Here is a 22,463-nt window from a genome sequence, read left to right on the forward strand (position 1 = left end):
CCCTCGCACCCACTCCCTCGCACCCCCTCCCTCGCACCCCCTCCCTCGCACCCCCTCCCTCACTCTCAACTCGCTCACTCTCAACTTGCTCACTCTCCCCACCCTCACTCTCCCCTCCCTCATTCTCCCCATCCTCACTCTCCCCATCTTCACTCTTCCTTCCCTTGCTCTCCCCTCCCTCACTCTCCTCTCCCTTACTCTCCTCTCCCTTACTCTCCCTTCCTGTGCTCTCAATTCCTTCTCTCTCCCCTCCCTCACTCTCCCCTCCCTCACTCTCCCCTCCCTCACTCTCCCCACCCTCACTCTCCTCTCATTCACTCCCTCCTCCCTCACTCTCCTCTGCCTCACTCTCATCTCCCTCACACTCCTCTCCCTCACTTTCCTTTCCCTCACTCTCCTCTCCCTCACTCTCCTCTCCCTCACTCTCCTCTCCCTCACTCTCCTCTCCCTCACTCTCCTCTCCCTCACTCTCCTCTCCCTCACTCTCCTCTCCCTCACTCTCCTCTCCCTCACTCTCCTCTCCCTCACTCTCCTCTCCCTCACTCTCCTCTCCCTCACTCTCCTCTCCCTCACTCTCCTCTCCCTCACTCTCCTCTCCCTCACTCTCCTCTCCCTCACTCTCCTCTCATTCACTCCCTCCTCTGCCTCACTCTCCTCTCCCTCACTCTCCTCTCCCTCACTCTCCTCTCCCTCACTCTCCTCTCCCTCACTCTCCTCTCCCTCACTCTCCTCTCCCTCACTCTCCTCTCCCTCACTCTCCTCTCCCTCACTCTCCTCTCCCTCACTCTCCTCTCCCTCACTCTCCTCTCCCTCACACTCCTCTCCCTCACTTTCCTTTCCCTCACTCTCCTCTCCCTCACTCTCCTCTCCCTCACTCTCCTCTCCCTCACTCTCCTCTCCCTCACTCTCCTCTCCCTCACTCTCCTCTCCCTCACTCTCCTCTCCCTCACTCTCCTCTCCCTCACTCTCCTCTCCCTCACTCTCCTCTCCCTCACTCTCCTCTCCCTCACTCTCCTCTCATTCACTCTCCTCTCCCTCACTTTCCTCTCCCTCACTCTCCTCTCCCTCACTCTCCTCTCCCTCACTTTCCTCTCCCTCACTTTCCTCTCCCTCACTTTCCTCTCCCTCACTCTCCTCTCCCTCACTCTCCTTTCCCTCACTCTCCTCTCCCTCACTCTCCTCTCCCTCACTCTCCTCTCCCTCACTCTCCTCTCCCTCACTCTCCTCTCCCTCACTCTCCTTTCCCTCACTCTCCTCTCCCTCACTCTCCTCTCCCTCACTCTCCTCTCCCTCACTTTCCTCTCCCTCACTTTCCTCTCCCTCACTTTCCTCTCCCTCACTTTCCTCTCCCTCACTTTCCTCTCCCTCACTTTCCTCTACCTCACTTTCCTCTCCCTCACTCTCCTCTCCCTCACTCTCCTCTCCCTCACTCTCCTCTCCCTCACTCTCCTCTCCCTCACTCTCCTCTCCCTCACTCTCCTCTCCCTCACTCTCCTCTCCCTCACTCTCCTCTCCCTCACTCTCCTCTCCCTCACTCTCCTCTCCCTCACTCTCCCCCTTTAGTCTTTGTTTGCTAAGATTTAGGAATGTAGGAACAAGATGAGGCCATTCAGCCCCTTGAGCCTGTTCCGCCATTCAGTGAGATCATGGCCCATCTGTCTCTCTTCAGTAACTCTTAACACCCTTGGCTTAGCAAAACTTTGTCCATCCCAGATTTCAAAGTAATAATTGAGCTAGGATCTACTACATGAAGAAGTGTTTACTAACTTCTCTCCTGAATGGTCTGGCTCTGATTTGAAGGTTATGTCCCCTTGTCCTGGACTTCCAAACCAGCACAGTTTTGCTCTATCCTAACAATTCCTTTCAAAATTCTGCAAACGACAATCAAATGAACACTTTAACCTTGTATAATTCCAGGGAATACAAGCCTAGTTTATGCATTATCTCCTCGCAAACTAACCCTCAGAGCCTGCTAACGTTCTGGTGAAACTGCACTGCACTCCTTCCAAGGCTAGTATATCCTATTAAGGGTAGGCGGTGGTGTAGTGGTATTATCACAGGACTAGTAACCCAGAGACCCAGGGTATTGATCTGGAGACATGGGTTCGAATCCCACCACAGCAGAAGATGGAATTTAAATTTAATTAATAAATCTGGAATTAAAAGCTAGTCTAATGATGGCCATGAAACCATTGTCGATTGTTGTAAAAACCCATCTGGTTCACTAATGTCCTTACCTTGTCTGGCCTACATGTGACTCCAGACCCACAATAATGTGGTTAACTCTTACATGCCCTCTGAAATGGCCTAGCAAAACATTCAGTTGTATCTAACTGCTATAAAGTCTATAAAAAGGAATGAAACCGGACGGACCACCCGGCATCGACCTAGGCACCGGAAACGACAATGGCAAACCCAGCCCTGTCGACCCTGCAAAGTCCTCCTTACTAACATCTGGGGGCTTGTGCCAAAGTTGGGAGAGCTGTCCCACAGACTAGTCCAGCAACAGCCTGACAGAGTCATCTCCTTAGACAGCACCTTCCAAACCCGCAACCTCTACCACCTCGAAGGACAAGGGCAGCAGATGCATGGGAACATCACCACCTGCAAGTTCCCCTTCTAGTCACACACCATCCTGACTTGGAACTATATCACCGTTCCTTCACTGTCGCTGGGTCAAAATCCTGGAACTCCCTTCCTAACAGCACTGTGGGTATACCTACCCCACATGGACTGCAGCGGTTCAAGAAGGCAGCTCTTCATCACCTTCTCAAGGGCAATTAGGGATGGGTAATAAATGCTGGCCTGGCCAGTGACGCCCACATCCCATGAATGAATAAAAAAAAATATAGTTTCTCAGGTGTGCTGCCCAGAACTGCACACAGTGCTCCAGATGTGGTCTAACCAGGGCTTGAAATAGTTGCAACATAACTTCCTCCCTTTTACATTCCCTTTTGTGTGTTCCTGCAGGAGGTACTTGTAGTAGCACTGGCTCCTCCTCCCGACGCCAGGTCCTCACAGGAGGGTACGGAACAGAAGTAAACACCAGCTATCACAGTGCACGTAAGTAGCACAGAGAGGGAGGGGGGAGAGAGATAGGAGAGCAACAGGAAAGAGAGAGGAGGAAGGAGGAGGGGGAGAGAGAGGGATAAAGGAAGTGAGAGAGTAAAGGAGAGGTAGATGGAGAATGAGAGGGCGAGAAGGGAAGAGGGACAGAGAGAGGGAGAGGGGACAACAAAGAGAAGGAGAGAGAGATGGAAAAGACAAAGGGGATAATGGGAGAAAGACAGTTAAGGGATAGAGAGAGAGAAAGAGATAGTGAGAGGGAGAAAGAGATAGCAAGAGGTAAAGAGAGGAAGACAGAGACAGAGCTAGTGAGAGGGACGGACAGTGAGGAAGAAAGAGAGGGCAAGTGAGAGAGAGAGATAGTGAGAGGGAGACAGGCAGACTGAAAGAGCGAGACAGAGAGAGGGAGGGAGAGAGAGACAAAGAGAGTGAGAGAGAGGGAGAGACAGACAGAGAGAGTCAGAGAGAGAGAGTGAGAGAAAGAGAGAGAGACAGAAAGACAGAGAGAGAGAGAAAGGGAGAGAGAGAAAAACAGAGAGACAGAGAGAGAGAGTGAGAGAGAGTCAGAGAGAGAGAGTGAGAGAAAGAAAGAGAGACAGAAAGAAAGCAAGAGAGAGAGAGTGACAGAGCAGAATTACTCCCAAGGTTGGGTCTGATCTCGACTATCAGGACAGACTCTGTGACTGCCGGTCCCTGCACTCCCTGATTTCACACTGCAAGGACCCACCCCAGACCCAGACACAACCACCCCCACTCCCCAACCCCCACTCCCCATCCCACCCACTAGCCGTCACCCCCTCCTACTCCCCATCACTCCCCAACCCCCACTCCTGAACCCCCACACCCCATTCCTATCACCCCATTTCCATCACCCCCCACTCCCCATCCCACCCACTCCCCATCCCCCACTCCCCATCCCCCACTCCCCATCCCACCCACTCCCCATCCCCCACTCCCCATCCCACCCACTCGCCGTCACCCCCTCCCACTCCCCATCACCCCCCACTCCCCATCCCCCACTCCCCATCCCCCACTCCCCATCCCCCACTCCCCATCCCCCACTCCCCATCCCCCACTCCCCATCCCCCACTCCCCATCACCCCTCCACTCCCCATCACCCCTCCACTCCCCATCACTCCCCAACCCCCACTCCCGAACCCCCACACCCCATTCCCATCACCCCACTCCCCATCCCACCCACTCACCGTCACCCCCTCCCACTTTCCATCACCCCCCCACTCCCCATCACCCCCCACCCGCCATCACCCCCTCCCACTCCCCATCCTCCCCATTCCCCATCACCCCCTCCCACTCCCCATCCTCCCCATTCCCCATCACCCCCCCCAGTCCCCATCCCCCATCACCCCCCCACTCCCCATCCCCCCCACTCCCCATCCCCCCCAGTCCCCATCCCCCCCACTCCCCATCCCCCCCAGTCCCCATCCCCCATCACCCCCCCAGTCCCCATCCCCCATCACCCCCCCAGTCCCCATCCCCCATCACCCCCCCAGTCCCCATCCCCCCCAGTCCCCATCCCCCCCAGTCCCCATCCCCCCCAGTCCCCATCCCCCCCAGTCCCCATCCCCCCCAGTCCCCATCCCCCCCAGTCCCCATCCCCCCCACTCCCCATCCCCCCCACTCCCCATCCCCCCCACTCCCCATCCCTCCCACTCCCCATCACCCCCACACCCCATCACCCCCACTCCCCATCACCCCCACTCCCCATCACCCCCACTCCCCATCACCCCCACTCCCCATCACCCCCACTCCCCATCACCCCCACTCCCCATCACCCCCACTCCCCATCACCCCCACTCCCCATCACCCCCACTCCCCATCACCCCCACTCCCCATCATCCCCCACTCCCCATCATCCCCCACTCCCCATCATCCCCCACTCCCCATCATCCCCCACTCCCCATCATCCCCCACTCCCCATCATCCCCCACTCCCCATCATCCCCCACTCCCCATCATCCCCCACTCCCCATCACCCACTCCCCATCACCCACTCCCCATCACCCCCTCCCCATCATCACCCCCTCCCCATCATCACCCCCCTCCCCATCATCCCCCCACTCCCCATCATCCCCCCCACTCCCCATCATCCCCCCCACTCCCCATCATCCCCCCCACTCCCCATCATCCCCCCCACTCCCCATCATCCCCCCCACTCCCCATCATCCCCCCCACTCCCCATCATCCCCCCCACTCCCCATCATCCCCCCCACTCCCCATCATCCCCCCCACTCCCCATCATCCCCCCCACTCCCCATCATCCCCCCCTCTCCCATCATTCCCCCACTCCCCATTCCCCAGACATAGTGGGGGAATTTTATGGAAGTGTCAGGTGACTTAGCCATCGATGGGCCTTGCCTGGGATCAGGATCCCAGAGGTGGGAAGCCCTGCCCACTGAGAGCTGCCAGCCAATCAGGGGCCACTCAGAGGCCGGTAGCTTGCGAGCACGATAGCGCCACGGGGGAGGCGGTGGCTGCTGCTGGAACAACACCCACCGGAGTCCCAGGATTGCAGGGGGGTTTTTTGGGTTGGGGTCTGGTGGGTTGGGGCAGGAGGAGGTTTTGGGGTTCGGAGGCAAGGGCAGGGGGGTTGCTCTCGGGGACCCCCGTCCTGATGCTGGGTCCCTGGATCATGCACCAAGTGCCTGCTGCCCGGGTTTGCATGTTGTGCTCCTGGTGTGGCGACAGGCCCTCCCACCTGCTTAGTACCAATGGCGGCAGGAAGAAGCCCTTCATCGGGCATTAATTACCAACTCAAGGGCCTCAATTGGCAGCAGGACAGGAAGTCCGTCCACAGGCCTGTCTGACACTGACCAGATAGAGGTGGAGACAGGAAGGATTTCAGAGCCACACGTGCCACCAACTCCCCCTCCTTCAAACTCGCCACAGGGGAGAACATAAAATACCGAAAATACCCCCCCCCCCCCACTCCCAGACACTGTGTCTCCCCCTCCCTCCCCCCCACTCTCAATGTCTCCCCCTCCCCCCCCCACTCCCTGTGTCTCCCCCTCCCTCCCCCAACTCCCCGACACAGTGTTTACCCCTATCCTAAAAGAGTGTCTGTCTGTTTGTCCCAGCCTCTGTCTGTCTTGTCTGTCCCAGAGTCTGTCTTTCTGTCTTGTCTGTCCCAGCGTCTGTCTGTCCCAGAGTCAGTCTGTCTCTTTGTCCCAGCCTCTGTCTGTCTTGTCCGTCCCAGAGTCTGTCTGTCTGTCCTGAGAGTTTGTCTGTCCCAGAGTCTGTCTGTCTGTCTGTCCTGATAGTCTGTTTGCCCTGGCCAGATTCTGTCTGATCAATGAGATTTGGGGGAAAGATTTATCGCACTAATGCTTGGATCCCGGGTTTATTTCCCAACAGCGGGACGAGGCTCCTCCAACGGATATTCCCGGACCCGATTCCCCAGCTCAACATTTTCACTTTCACCGGACACCACATTGGAGAGGAAAACATTCATCAGCCGGAATGGAGGATACGAGGGTACGTGGCGGGTGAGGGAGAAGGAATTGTGACCCACTACAGAGAGAAAGAGAGAGGCAGAGAGAGAGACAGTCACAGAGAGAGAGAGAGAGAGAGACAGTCACAAAGAGAGAGACAGAGAGAGAAAGAGAGAGACAGAGAGAGACAGTCACAGAGAGAGAGACAGAGAGAGAAAGAGAGAGGCAGAGAGAGAGAGAGACAGTCACAGAGAGAGAGACAGAGAGAGACAGAGAGAGAAAGAGAGAGACAGTCACAGAGAGAGAGAGAGAGAGACAGTCACAGAGAGAGAGAGAGAGAGAGACAGTCACAGAGAGAGAGAGAGAGAGAGACAGTCACAGAGAGAGAGGGAGACAGTCACAGAGAGAGAGAGAGACAGAGAGAGAAAGAGTCAGAGAGAGAAAGAGTCAGAGAAAGGCAGAGAGCCAGAGAGAGTCAGAGAAAGAGAGAGAGAGTCAGAGAAAGAGAGAGAGAGACAGGGAGTGCGAGAGAGAGAGACAGAGAGAGTCACAGAGAGAGAGAGAGACAGAGAAAAAGAGAGTCAGAGAAAGACACAGAGCCAGAGAGAGTCAAAGAAAGAGAGCGCGAGAGAAAGACGGAGAGTCACAGAGAGAGAGAGACAAAGAGAGTTACAGAGAGAGAGTCAGAGACAGAGAGAGAGAGTCACAGAGAGAACGACAAAGAGAGAGAGAGTCAGAGAGGGAGTCAGAAAGAGAGGGACAGAGAATCACAACAAGACAGCGAGTGAGAGAGAGAATGAAGAAGTGAAAGAGAGAGTGAGAGGCAGAGTCCGGCCAATGAGGATGGGAGTGTTAGTGAGGCACTGAACAGTTAACCTGAAATGAATGTTTTTTTTCACAGGGAGTTCCAGTGGAAATTCCTCCCCAGAATTCTCAAGAAAAGAATTCAGTAAGAACATCAAGCTTTCATTCACTTCCTATTAGTCAGTAAACACAGACTGTGCAAGATCTCGAGTATACAGCAGGGCCCAGACCCCTTCCCCAGCATTGGAGCATTTCACAGGACAGTGTAGAGGGAGCTTCACTCTGTATCTAACCCTGTGCTGTACCTGTCCTGGGAGTGTTTGATGGGGACAGTGTAGAGGGAGCTTCACTCTGTATCTAACCCTGTGCTGTACCTGTCCTGGGAGTGTTTGATGGGGGAAAGTGTAGAGGGAGCTTTACTCTGTATCTAACCCCAGTGATGTACCTGTCCTGGGAGTGTTTGATGGGGGAAAGTGTAGAGGGAGCTTTACTCTGTATCTAACCCCAGTGATGTACCTGTCCTGGGAGTGTTTGATGGGGGAAAGTGTAGAGGGAGCTTTACTCTGTATCTAACCCTGTGCTGTACCTGTCCTGGGAGTGTTTGATGGGGACTGTGTAGAGGGAGCTTTACTCTGTATCTCACCCCGTTTTTTTTTTTGAGACAGTGTCGAGGGAACTTTACTCTGTATCTAACCCCAGTGCTGTACATGTCCTGGGGGTGTTTGATGGGGACAGTGTAGAGGGAGCTTTACTCTTTATCTAACCCTGTGCTGTACCTGTCCTGGGGGTGTTTGATGAGGACAGTGTAGAGGGAGCTTTACTCTGTATCTAACCCTGTGCTGTACCTGTCCTGGGGGTGTTTGATGGGGACAGTGTAGAGGGAGCTTTACTCTGTATCTAACCCCAGTGCTGTACCTGTCCCAGTCTGCAATGTTCTACACTAATGGATGTTTTGTTGCTGGCTTTCAGGTACTTCCCATACCAGAGGAAGGAGTCAGAGTCGAGGTAAGATTACACCTGCCCTGCTTCTCAAAGGCTGATGCAAAGTCCCATGTGTTCCTTTGCCCAGCAAAGGCATATCCCATCCTGAGGTCACGACACGGAGCAGTGACACTGATGCTTACACCAGCAGTTGGTCTGTGGCTGCTACAAAGATGGTTCACCTGTCCCAGGTGTGAACCCTAATGGCAGCCTGGCTATGCCCAACAGCTCTGATTGGCTCAGTCGATCGCACTCTCACCTCACATCAGAAGGTCATGGGTTTGAGTCTCACTCCAGAGACTTGAGCCCATGTACAGGCTGACAGTCCCACTGCAGTACTCCCCAGAAACAGTGTCAGAGGGTCAGTACTGAGGGAGTGCTGCACTGTCAGAGGGTCAGTACTGAGGGAGTGCTGCACTGTCAGAGGGTCAGTACTGAGGGAGTGCTGCACTGTCAGAGAGTCAGTACTGAGGGAGTGCTGCACTGTCAGAGGGTCAGTACTGAGGGAGTGCTGCACTGTCAGAGGGTCAGTACTGAGAGAGTGCCGCACTGTCAGAGAGTCAGTACTGAGGGAGTGCTGCACTGTCAGAGGGTCAGTACTGAGGGAGTGCTGCTCTCTTGGACAAAACATTAAACTGAGGCCCTGTCTCCTTGCTCAGCTGGCCATTATTGATCTCCTGGCAGTATTTCAGAGCAGAGCAGGGTGTTACAACTCAGATAGCCAGACGGTGAAGGATAGAATCATTTTCTGGTCTTTATACACTTACAAGATTTTATTTACAGTGACGCAGATTACATATCCAATCCAACAAGTACAGTTCCAGTCTGCTCCTTTGTGTATGAGCACAGGTGAATCCCCAGTTAATGCCCACCACCTGAATACAGTTAAACACAATATACGGTTAACACAGGGGAGATGTCCACAGAGTCCTGGCCAACAGTCAACCCTGAAACAATGCTACCATTTATATCTTTGCTGTTTTGGAATCTTGCTGTTCTCAATATAGTCATGCAGCAGTTTCTCAAAGTCATTAATTTCCTCGGCCCACACTCTGGAATTCCTATCCCTAGACCTTTCTACCCATCCCTTTCCTCCTTCAAAACCCCGCTTCAAACTCATCCTTTTGACTGAGTATCTGGTCATCCCACTAATAACTCTTCCAGTGAAACGATGTTTTTCAATCTTAAAAGCATTCGATAAATGTAAATTGCTGTGCATGGAAACCTTGAGAAATGTGAGATAACTGTGGGGATTTCTACTTCCCTGGGTGTATGTGGGAGATTTCACTGAGCAGAGACTGAGCAGGGTGAGGGCTTATTATAATCAGCTGATTATCATCATGTTTTACTATTCTGTACCGTTTCGTAATGGGAGCCCCTTGTGTTTCAGAGAGTGCAATCCGTGCCCGTCTCCAGAGTGCATCACCATCTGGACGATGTAAGTACCAAACCCAACTTTGGCCCTTCACATGTCAGTAAATCCTGGGCGAGGGGGGAACATTGGGGCACAACACCACCTCCTGGCCCTTGGTGTACCAATCCTCACTGTTACCCCTCCCCTGGTGAACCCCAGTTATGGGAGGAGGAGAAATCAAGGCTCTGAGAACTGAGGTTCATGCTGGGAAAGAGAGAGAGAGAATGTTTTAGACTGACTGTTAATAGGATTCTGGGGCTTAGAGAGTTAAAGTGTCAGGACAGGTTGCATATACTCGTCTTATATTCACTTTAAAGAAGATTAAACATGAATCTAATTGAGGTGTTTAAGGTGATTAAAGGAGTTGATAGGGAGATGAAGAGAAACTATTTGGGGGGTGGGGGGAGCCAGGCCGTTCAGGGGTGATTTTAGGAAACACTTCTTCACAGAGAGGGGAGAGGAAATCTGAAACTCTCTCCCAAAAAGATGTTGAAGCTGGGGTCAACTAAAAATTCCAAATCTGAGATTGATAGATTTTTATTGGGTGGGGTGATTAAGGGTGACGGAACTAAGGCAGGTGGATGGAATTAAGATACAGATTAGCCATGATCTAATTGAATGGCAGAACAGACTCGAGGGGCTGAGTGGCCTCCTCCTGTTCCTGTGTTCTGAGGATGGAACATATGCCCCCCTCCCTCTGCATCTTCCACCCTGTCTCACCCACCCCCTCCACTGCAAACAAGCAGTGTTGCTGGAATCTGTGAGTGAGTAGCTGCCCTGCACTCAGTGACAGGACACACGGGATCTGGGTAAAGGATGATGTGATGGTCAAGACCCTATCAGTGTGTGTGTGCTCGGCACTCGGTAACATCAGCAGCAAACAAATACCGATTGGATCAATCTGGGATTTCTCCCAAATTCTGGTTTGTCACTGTATTGTACTGAAAGGCTTTTTCCTAGTTTGTGATTCAGGAAATGATGAATTCAGGGGTATTTCTGATCTCATTCATAATGTTATACTCAGAGACCCCCCAGGTTCTAGATCAGTGATGTTATACTCAGAGACCCCCCAGGTTCTAGATGAGTGATGTTATACTCAGAGACCCCCCCCCAGGTTCTAGATGAGTGATGTTATACTCAGAGACCCCCCCCCAGGTTCTAGATGAGTGATGTTATACTCAGAGACCCCCTCAGGTTCTAAATCAGTGATATTATACCCAGAGACCCCCCAGGTTCTAGATGAGTGATGTTATACCCAGAGACCCCCCAGGTTCTAAATCAGTGATGTTATACTCAGAGACCCCCCAGGTTCTAGATCAGTGATGTTATACTCAGAGACCCCCTCAGGTTCTAGATGAGTGATGTTATACCCAGAGACCCCCCAGGTTCTAATTGAGTGATGTTATACCCAGAGACCCCCCAGGTTCTAGATCAGTGATGTTATACTCAGAGACCCCCCAGGTTCTAAATCAGTGATGTTATACCCAGAGACCCCCCAGGTTCTAATTGAGTGATGTTATACCCAGAGACCCCCCAGGTTCGAGATGAGTGATGTTATACTCAGAGACCCCCCAGGTTCTAAATCAGTGATGTTATACCCAGAGACCCCCCAGGTTCTAGATGAGTGATGTTATACTCAGAGACCCCCCCCAGGTTCTAGATCAGTGATGTTATACCCAGAGACCCCCCAGGTTCTAGATGAGTGATGTTATACCCAGAGACCCCCCAGGTTCTAGATGAGTGATGTTATACCCAGAGACCCCCCAGGTTCTAAATCAGTGATGTTATACCCAGAGACCCCCCAGGTTCTAAATCAGTGATGTTATACCCAGAGACCCCCCCAGGTTCTAGATGAGTGATGTTATACCCAGAGACCCCCCAGGTTCGAGATGAGTGATGTTATACTCAGAGACCCCCCAGGTTCTAAATCAGTGATGTTATACCCAGAGACCCCCCAGGTTCTAGATGAGTGATGTTATACTCAGAGACCCCCCCCAGGTTCTAGATCAGTGATGTTATACCCAGAGACCCCCCAGGTTCTAGATGAGTGATGTTATACCCAGAGACCCCCCAGGTTCTAGATGAGTGATGTTATACCCAGAGACCCCCCAGGTTCTAAATCAGTGATGTTATACCCAGAGACCCCCTCAGGTTCTAGATCAGTGATGTTATACTCAGTGGGACTCCCCCATGTTCTGATTTACTCTGTTTTATCTCTGCTCAGGGACAGAGCTGGATGATGTGAAGCGGTTGCTGAAAGGTAGTCGATCGGCCAGTATCAGCCCTCCTCGCACCACCACAAGTACCCTCCCCTACCCCAAAAAGGCAGTTGTGGAGACGAAGATGGTGAGCGCAAGCACACAGTCAGGTAAGGGAGTGTCTCTAAACTGTTCTGATAATTGTATGGAGCAACAGTGCAGAAACTCAAATCCACAAAAATAGTCAAGAGATAACAAAGATGTTCTGTGTGACTGCCAATTCTGACATCCAAAAGTAACAGTTCCTCATTCTCCTCATTTTACCACTCCTGTCCTGATAAAATATTCAACTTTGGAGAGAGTTACGTAGAAGTAAATAGTATTTACAGCAGAGAAACAGGCCATTTGGCCCAACAGGTCCATACTGGTCTTTATCACCACACAAGCCTCCTCCATCTCACCCTACCAGCATATCCTTCTATTCCTCTCTCCCCCATGTGTTTATCCAGCTTCCCCTTAAATGTATCGATTCTATTCACCTCAACCACTCCCTGTGGTAGCGAGTTCCATATTCCCACCACTCTCAGTTTAAGAAGTTTCTCCTGAATTCCCATTTGGATTTGTTAGTGACTGTCTTATATTTATGGTGCCTAGTTTTAGTTTATCCGCCAGTGGAAACATCTTCTCTACGTCTGCCTTATCAACACCTTTCATAATCTTTCAGATCTCTATCAGGTCACCCCTTTGTTCTTTGTTCTAGAGAAAATAACCCCAGCCTGTTCACCCTCCCCTGGACATTATAACCTTTCAGTTCTGGTATCATCCTTGTAGACCTGTTTTGTTACCTTCTCCCGTGCCTCTATATCCTGTTTATAATGTGGAGATCAGAACCGTGTACCGTATTGTACGTGTGGTCAAACCAAGGTTTGATACAAGTTTGACATGACTTCTCTGCTTTTCAATTCTAAACCTCTAGAAATAAACCCCAGTTCTTTGTTTTTTTTATGGCCTTATTAATCACTACTTTTAGTGATGTGTGTTTCTGTACCCCAGATCTCTGTACCTCTACCACATTTATACACTTATTTTCCCAGGAGTAATGGGGCCTCCTTATACTTCCTACCAAGATATACCACCTCACACTTACCAATATTGAAATTAATTTAAAATTTCAACCAAGCTGAGTATATCCTGTTTTCGCCAACAAACACACACACCAGAGTCACTGCTATTGTCAGGAGCAGGAACCCTCTGGATTACTTTCTCAACTTTTCCACCTGGCTGGAATCTGAGATTCATTGCAGATTTTTAACTCCTAATCCAACTCAGTAAGAAAAGTGATCCCAGGATTTGAACTGGGATTCTTTGGATCTATCGAGTAAAATACTGAACCTCTCAGTCTCCCTTCTTCCTCTCCCTTTCTCTGTCTCTGTCAATCTCTCTCCTCCTCTCCCTGTTTTCCTGTGTCTCTTTCTCTCTTCCTCTCTGTTTCTCTCATTCTCACATACACTTCCTTTGTCTGTCTCTGTGTCCTCTTTACCTCTCCCTCTCTCTAGCTATTCTCCAGTGCTCTGCCTCTCACTCTGCCCAAGACACTTCTAAAACACTGACCTTGATATGATTGTTCCTTTCGATTTCCCAGTGTCTGGGAGGTATGATACTGCTATCCTGAATGCCGCCCTGCCTGCTTACATCTGGACTTCGACTCTTCCTGCTGGGAGTTCGAATGTGGGAATGACAGAGTATCGCAACAATCTGTCCTCCGCTGGGACACAGATGTTCAGTACAACAGGATCCTCTTCTGTAACAGGTGAGTTCCAGACCTCCACAACTCCAGAATCAGCATCACTACAAATACACGTGTCCCAGCTCAGGAAGTGTGTAGACAGGAGCATTATACCCAGTAAAACATGGTGTGTTATTGTACAGTATATACAGTGTTATACCCAGTAACACACGGTGTGTTATTATACAGTATATACAGTGTTATACCCAGTAACACACGCATGTGTTATTATACAGTATATACAGTGTTATGCCAGCCAAGAGCGACGTCTCAATTCATTCCATCTTCGCTGCCTTCGGAGAATACTTGGCATCAGGTGGCAGGACTATATCTCCAACACAGAAGTCCTTGAAGCGGCCAACACCCCCAGCTTATACACACTACTGAGTCAGCGGCGCTTGAGATGGCTTGGCCATGTGAGCCGCATGGAAGATGGCAGGATCCCCAAAGACACATTGTACAGCGAGCTCGCCACTGGTATCAGACCCACCGGCCGTCCATGTCTCCGTTATAAAGACGTCTGCAAACGCGACATGAAATCGTGTGACATTGATCACAAGTCGTGGGAGTCAGTTGCCAGCATTCGCCAGAGCTGGCGGGCAGCCATAAAGACAGGGCTAAATTGTGGCGAGTCGAAGAGACTTAGTAGTTGGCAGGAAAAAAGACAGAGGCGCAAGGGGAGAGCCAACTGTGCAACAGCCCCAACAAACAAATTTCTCTGCAGCACCTGTGGAAGAGCCTGTCACTCCAGAATTGGCCTTTATAGCCACTCCAGGCGCTGCTTCAGAAACCACTGACCACCTCCAGGCGCGTATCCATTGTCTCTCGAGATAAGGAGGCCCAAAAGAAAAGAAGAAAGACAGTGTTATACACAGTAACACACGCATGTGTTATTATACAGTATATATAGTGTTATACCCAGTAACACATGCCGTGTGTTATTATACAGTATATACAGTGTTATACCCAGTAACACACGGTGTGTTATTATACAGTATATACAGTATTATACCCAGTAACACACGCATGTGTTATTATATAATATACAGTGTTATACCCAGTAACACATGGTGTGTTATTGTACAGTATATACAGTGTTATACCCAGTAACACGCATGTGTTATGATATAATATATAGTGTTATACCCAGTAACACACGGTGTGTTATTATACAGTATATACAGTGTTATACCCAGTAACACGCATGTGTTATGATATAATATATAGTGTTATACCCAGTAACACATGCAGTGTTATTGTACAGTATATACAGTGTTTTCCCCAGTAACACATGCAGTGTGTTATTATACAGTGTATACAGTGTTATACCCAGTAACACATGGTGTGTTATTATACAGTATATACAGTGTTATACCCAGTAACACACGGTGTGTTATTATACAGTATATATAGTGTTATACCCAGTAACACATGCAGTGTGTTATTATATAATATATAGTGTTATACCCTGTAACACATGCAGTGTGTTATTATACAGTGTATACAGTGTTGTACCCAGTAACACATGGTCTGTTATTGTACAGTATATATAGTGTTATACCCAGTAACACACGGTGTGTTATTATACAGTATATATAGTGTTATACCCAGTAACACATGCAGTGTGTTATTATATAATATATAGTGTTATACCCAGTAACACATGCAGTGTGTTATTATATAATATATAGTGTTATACCCAGTAACACATGCAGTGTGTTATTATATAATATATAGTGTTATACCCAGTAACACATGCAGTGTGTTATTATATAATATATAGTGTTATACCCAGTAACACATGCAGTGTGTTATTATATAATATATAGTGTTATACCCAGTAACACATGCAGTGTGTTATTATATAATATATAGTGTTATACCCAGTAACACATGCAGTGTGTTATTATATAATATATAGTGTTATACCCAGTAACACACGGTGTGTTATTATATAATATATAGTGTTATACCCAGTAACACATGCAGTGTGTTATTATATAATATATAGTGTTATACCCAGTAACACATGCAGTGTGTTATTATATAATATATAGTGTTATACCCAGTAACACGCATGTGTTATTATATAATATATAGTGTTATACCCAGTAACACGCGGTGTGTTATTATACAGTATATATAGTGTTATACCCAGTAACACATGCAGTGTGTTATTATATAATATATAGTGTTATACCCAGTAACACATGCAGTGTGTTATTATATAATATATAGTGTTATACCCAGTAACACGCATGTGTTATTATATAATATATAGTGTTATACCCAGTAACACACGGTGTGTTATTATACAGTATATATAGTGTTATACCCAGTAACACATGCAGTGTGTTATTATATAATATATAGTGTTATACCCAGTAACACATGCAGTGTGTTATTATATAATATATAGTGTTATACCCAGTAACACACGGTGTGTTATTATATAATATATAGTGTTATACCCAGTAACACATGCAGTGTGTTATTATATAATATATAGTGTTATACCCAGTAACACATGCAGTGTGTTATTATATAATATATAGTGTTATACCCAGTAACACGCATGTGTTATTATATAATATATAGTGTTATACCCAGTAACACGCATGTGTTATTATATAATATATAGTGTTATACCCAGTAACACATGCAGTGTGTTATTATATAATATATAGTGTTATACCCAGTAACACATGCAGTGTGTTATTATATAATATATAGTGTTATACCCAGTAACACGCATGTGTTATTATATAATATATAGTGTTATACCCAGTAACACACGGTGTGTTATTATACAGTATATATAGTGTTATACCCAGTAACACACGGTGTGTTATTATACAGTATATATAGTGTTATACCCAGTAACACACGGTGTGTTATTATATAATATATAGTGTTATACCCAGTAACACATGCAGTGTGTTATTATATAATATATAGTGTTATACCCAGTAACACATGCAGTGTGTTATTATATAATATATAGTGTTATACCCAGTAACACGCATGTGTTATTATATAATATATAGTGTTATACCCAGTAACACGCATGTGTTATTATATAATATATAGTGTTATACCCAGTAACACATGCAGTGTGTTATTATATAATATATAGTGTTATACCCAGTAACACGCATGTGTTATTATATAATATATAGTGTTATACCCAGTAACACACGGTGTGTTATTATACAGTATATATAGTGTTATACCCAGTAACACACGGTGTGTTATTATACAGTATATATAGTGTTATACCCAGTAACACACGGTGTGTTATTATACAGTATATATAGTGTTATACCCAGTAACACATGCAGTGTGTTATTATATAATATATAGTGTTATACCCAGTAACACATGCAGTGTGTTATTATATAATATATAGTGTTATACCCAGTAACACATGCAGTGTGTTATTATATAATATATAGTGTTATACCCAGTAACACACGGTGTGTTATTATACAGTATATATAGTGTTATACCCAGTAACACATGCAGTGTGTTATTATATAATATATAGTGTTATACCCAGTAACACATGCAGTGTGTTATTATATAATATATAGTGTTATACCCAGTAACACACGGTGTGTTATTATACAGTATATACAGTGTTATACCCAGTAACACATGCAGTGTGTTATTATATAATATATAGTGTTATACCCAGTAACACATGCAGTGTGTTATTATATAATATATAGTGTTATACCCAGTAACACACGGTGTGTTATTATACAGTATATATAGTGTTATACCCAGTAACACACGGTGTGTTATTATATAATATATAGTGTTATACCCAGTAACACATGCAGTGTGTTATTATATAATATATAGTGTTATACCCAGTAACACATGCAGTGTGTTATTATATAATATATAGTGTTATACCCAGTAACACATGCAGTGTGTTATTATATAATATATAGTGTTATACCCAGTAACACGCATGTGTTATTATATAATATATAGTGTTATACCCAGTAACACACGGTGTGTTATTATACAGTATATACAGTGTTATACCCAGTAACACGCATGTGTTATTATATAATATATAGTGTTATACCCAGTAACACATGCAGTGTGTTATTGTACAGTATATATAGTGTTATACCCAGTAACACACGGTGTGTTATTATACAGTATATACAGTGTTATACCCAGTAACACGCATGTGTTATTATATAATATATAGTGTTATACCCAGTAACACATGCAGTGTGTTATTATACAGTGTATACAGTGTTATACCCAGTAACACATGGTGTGTTATTGTACAGTATATATAGTGTTATACCCAGTAACACATGCCGTGTGTTATTAAACAGTATATACAGTGTTATACCCAGTAACACATGCAGTGTGTTATTATATAATATATAGTGTTATACCCAGTAACACATGCCGTGTGTTATTATACAGTATATACAGTGTTATACCCAGTAACACATAGTGTGTTATTATATACTATATAGTGTTATACCCAGTAACACATGCAGTGTGTTATTATATAATATATAGTGTTATACCCAGTAACACACGGTGTGTTATTATATAATATATAGTGTTATACCCAGTAACACATGCCGTGTGTTATTATATAATATATAGTGTTATACCCAGTAACACATGCAGTGTGTTATTATATAATATATAGTGTTATACCCAGTAACACATGCAGTGTGTTATTGTACAGTATATATAGTGTTATACCCAGTAACACATGCAGTGTGTTATTGTACAGTATATATAGTGTTATACCCAGTAACACATGCAGTGTGTTATTGTACAGTATATATAGTGTTATACCCAGTAACACATGCAGTGTGTTATTGTACAGTATATATAGTGTTATACCCAGTAACACATGCAGTGTGTTATTGTACAGTATATATAGTGTTATACCCAGTAACACATGCAGTGTGTTATTGTACAGTATATATAGTGTTATACCCAGTAACACATGCAGTGTGTTATTATATAATATATAGTGTTATACCCAGTAACACATGCAGTGTGTTATTATATAATATATAGTGTTATACCCAGTAACACACGGTGTGTTATTATACAGTATATACAGTGTTATACCCAGTAACACGTGCCGTGTGTTATTATACAGTATATACAGTGTTATACCCAGTAACACATGCAGTGTGTTATTATATAATATATAGTGTTATACCCAGTAACACACGGTGTGTTATTAAACAGTATATACAGTGTTATACCCAGTAACACGTGCCGTGTGTTATTATACAGTATATACAGTGTTATACCCAGTAACACATGCAGTGTGTTATTATATAATATATAGTGTTATACCCAGTAACACACGGTGTGTTATTAAACAGTATATACAGTGTTATACCCAGTAACACATGCCGTGTGTTATTGTACAGTATATATAGTGTTATACCCAGTAACACATGCAGTGTGTTATTGTACAGTATATATAGTGTTATACCCAGTAACACATGCAGTGTGTTATTATATAATATATAGTGTTATACCCAGTAACACACGGTGTGTTATTATACAGTATATACAGTGTTATACCCAGTAACACGTGCCGTGTGTTATTATACAGTATATACAGTGTTATACCCAGTAACACATGCAGTGTGTTATTATATAATATATAGTGTTATACCCAGTAACACACGGTGTGTTATTAAACAGTATATACAGTGTTATACCCAGTAACACATGCAGTGTGTTATTGTACAGTATATATAGTGTTATACCCAGTAACACATGCAGTGTGTTATTGTACAGTATATATAGTGTTATACCCAGTAACACATGCAGTGTGTTATTGTACAGTATATATAGTGTTATACCCAGTAACACATGCAGTGTGTTATTGTACAGTATATATAGTGTTATACCCAGTAACACATGCAGTGTGTTATTGTACAGTATATATAGTGTTATACCCAGTAACACATGCAGTGTGTTATTGTACAGTATATATAGTGTTATACCCAGTAACACATGCCGTGTGTTATTGTACAGTATATATAGTGTTATACCCAGTAACACATGCAGTGTGTTATTGTACAGTATATATAGTGTTATACCCAGTAACACATGCCGTGTGTTATTGTACAGTATATATAGTGTTATACCCAGTAACACATGCAGTGTGTTATTGTACAGTATATATAGTGTTATACCCAGTAACACATGCAGTGTGTTATTGTACAGTATATATAGTGTTATACCCAGTAACACATGCAGTGTGTTATTGTACAGTATATATAGTGTTATACCCAGTAACACATGCAGTGTGTTATTGTACAGTATATATAGTGTTATACCCAGTAACACATGCAGTGTGTTATTGTACAGTATATATAGTGTTATACCCAGTAACACATGCAGTGTGTTATTGTACAGTATATATAGTGTTATACCCAGTAACACATGCAGTGTGTTATTGTACAGTATATATAGTGTTATACCCAGTAACACATGCAGTGTGTTATTGTACAGTATATATAGTGTTATACCCAGTAACACATGCAGTGTGTTATTGTACAGTATATATAGTGTTATACCCAGTAACACATGCAGTGTGTTATTGTACAGTATATATAGTGTTATACCCAGTAACACATGCAGTGTGTTATTGTACAGTATATATAGTGTTATACCCAGTAACACATGCAGTGTGTTATTGTACAGTATATATAGTGTTATACCCAGTAACACATGCAGTGTGTTATTATATAATATATAGTGTTATACCCAGTAACACACGGTGTGTTATTATACAGTATATACAGTGTTATACCCAGTAACACGTGCCGTGTGTTATTATACAGTATATATAGTGTTATACCCAGTAACACATGCAGTGTGTTATTATATAATATATAGTGTTATACCCAGTAACACATGCAGTGTGTTATTATATAATATATAGTGTTATACCCAGTAACACACGGTGTGTTATTGTACCGTATATATAGTGTTATACCCAGTAACACATGCAGTGTGTTATTGTACAGTATATATAGTGTTATACCCAGTAACACATGCAGTGTGTTATTGTACAGTATATATAGTGTTATACCCAGTAACACATGCAGTGTGTTATTGTACAGTATATATAGTGTTATACCCAGTAACACATGCAGTGTGTTATTGTACAGTATATATAGTGTTATACCCAGTAACACATGCAGTGTGTTATTGTACAGTATATATAGTGTTATACCCAGTAACACATGCAGTGTGTTATTGTACAGTATATATAGTGTTATACCCAGTAACACATGCAGTGTGTTATTGTACAGTATATATAGTGTTATACCCAGTAACACATGCAGTGTGTTATTGTACAGTATATATAGTGTTATACCCAGTAACACATGCAGTGTGTTATTGTACAGTATATATAGTGTTATACCCAGTAACACATGCAGTGTGTTATTGTACAGTATATATAGTGTTATACCCAGTAACACATGCAGTGTGTTATTGTACAGTATATATAGTGTTATACCCAGTAACACATGCAGTGTGTTATTGTACAGTATATATAGTGTTATACCCAGTAACACATGCAGTGTGTTATTGTACAGTATATATAGTGTTATACCCAGTAACACATGCAGTGTGTTATTGTACAGTATATATAGTGTTATACCCAGTAACACATGCAGTGTGTTATTATATAATATATAGTGTTATACCCAGTAACACACGGTGTGTTATTATACAGTATATACAGTGTTATACCCAGTAACACGTGCCGTGTGTTATTATACAGTATATATAGTGTTATACCCAGTAACACATGCAGTGTGTTATTATATAATATATAGTGTTATACCCAGTAACACATGCAGTGTGTTATTATATAATATATAGTGTTATACCCAGTAACACACGGTGTGTTATTATATAATATATAGTGTTATACCCAGTAACACACGGTGTGTTATTATATAATATATAGTGTTATACCCAGTAACACATGCCGTGTGTTATTATATAATTCTTTTGGGCCTCCTTATCTCGAGAGACAATGGATACGCGCCTGGAGGTGGTCAGTGGTTTGTGAAGCAGCGCCTGGAGTGGCTATAAAGGCCAATTCTAGAGTGACAGGCTTTTCCACAGGTGCTGCAGAGAAATTTGTTTGTTGGGGCTGTTGCACAGTTGGCTCTCCCCTTGCGCCTCTGTCTTTTTTCCTGCCAACTACTAAGTCTCTTCGACTCGCCACAATTTAGCCCTGTCTTTATGGCTGCCCGCCAGCTCTGGCGAATGCTGGCAACTGACTCCCACGACTTGTGATCAATGTCACACGATTTCATGTCGCGTTTGCAGACGTCTTTATAACGGAGACATGGACGGCCGGTGGGTCTGATACCAGTGGCGAGCTCGCTGTACAATGTGTCTTTGGGGATCCTGCCATCTTCCATGCGGCTCACATGGCCAAGCCATCTCAAGCGCCGCTGACTCAGTAGTGTGTATAAGCTGGGGATGTTGGCCGCTTCAAGGACTTCTGTGTTGGAGATATATTCCTGCCACCTGATGCCAAGTATTCTCCGAAGGCAGCGAAGATGGAATGAATTGAGACGTCGCTCTTGGCTGGCATACGTTGTCCAGGCCACACATGCAGTGTGTTATTATATAATATATAGTGTTATACCCAGTAACACACGGTGTGTTATTATATAATATATAGTGTTATACCCAGTAACACATGCCGTGTGTTATTAT

The 22,463-nt window shown here is 45.1% G+C and overlaps 1 protein-coding gene across 7 annotated transcripts in view; it reads left to right on the forward strand.

Annotated features, from left to right (window-relative positions):
- Window positions 1-22,463, forward strand: part of col17a1b (collagen, type XVII, alpha 1b) — a 257,562-nt gene that overhangs the window by 97,858 nt on the left and 137,241 nt on the right. For all 7 annotated transcript variants that reach the window (XM_068053211.1, XM_068053209.1, XM_068053212.1 and 4 more), the window contains 7 exons: window positions 2,971-3,063; window positions 6,438-6,557; window positions 7,416-7,463; window positions 8,288-8,323; window positions 9,690-9,737; window positions 11,938-12,081; window positions 13,554-13,721. In XM_068053211.1, the coding sequence (XP_067909312.1) occupies window positions 2,971-3,063; window positions 6,438-6,557; window positions 7,416-7,463; window positions 8,288-8,323; window positions 9,690-9,737; window positions 11,938-12,081; window positions 13,554-13,721 (657 nt within the window). The remainder of the gene's footprint in view (window positions 1-2,970; window positions 3,064-6,437; window positions 6,558-7,415; window positions 7,464-8,287; window positions 8,324-9,689; window positions 9,738-11,937; window positions 12,082-13,553; window positions 13,722-22,463) is intronic.

This window comes from Heterodontus francisci, chromosome 20 (assembly GCF_036365525.1).
Source record: "Heterodontus francisci isolate sHetFra1 chromosome 20, sHetFra1.hap1, whole genome shotgun sequence".
NCBI lineage: Eukaryota > Metazoa > Chordata > Chondrichthyes > Heterodontiformes > Heterodontidae > Heterodontus > Heterodontus francisci.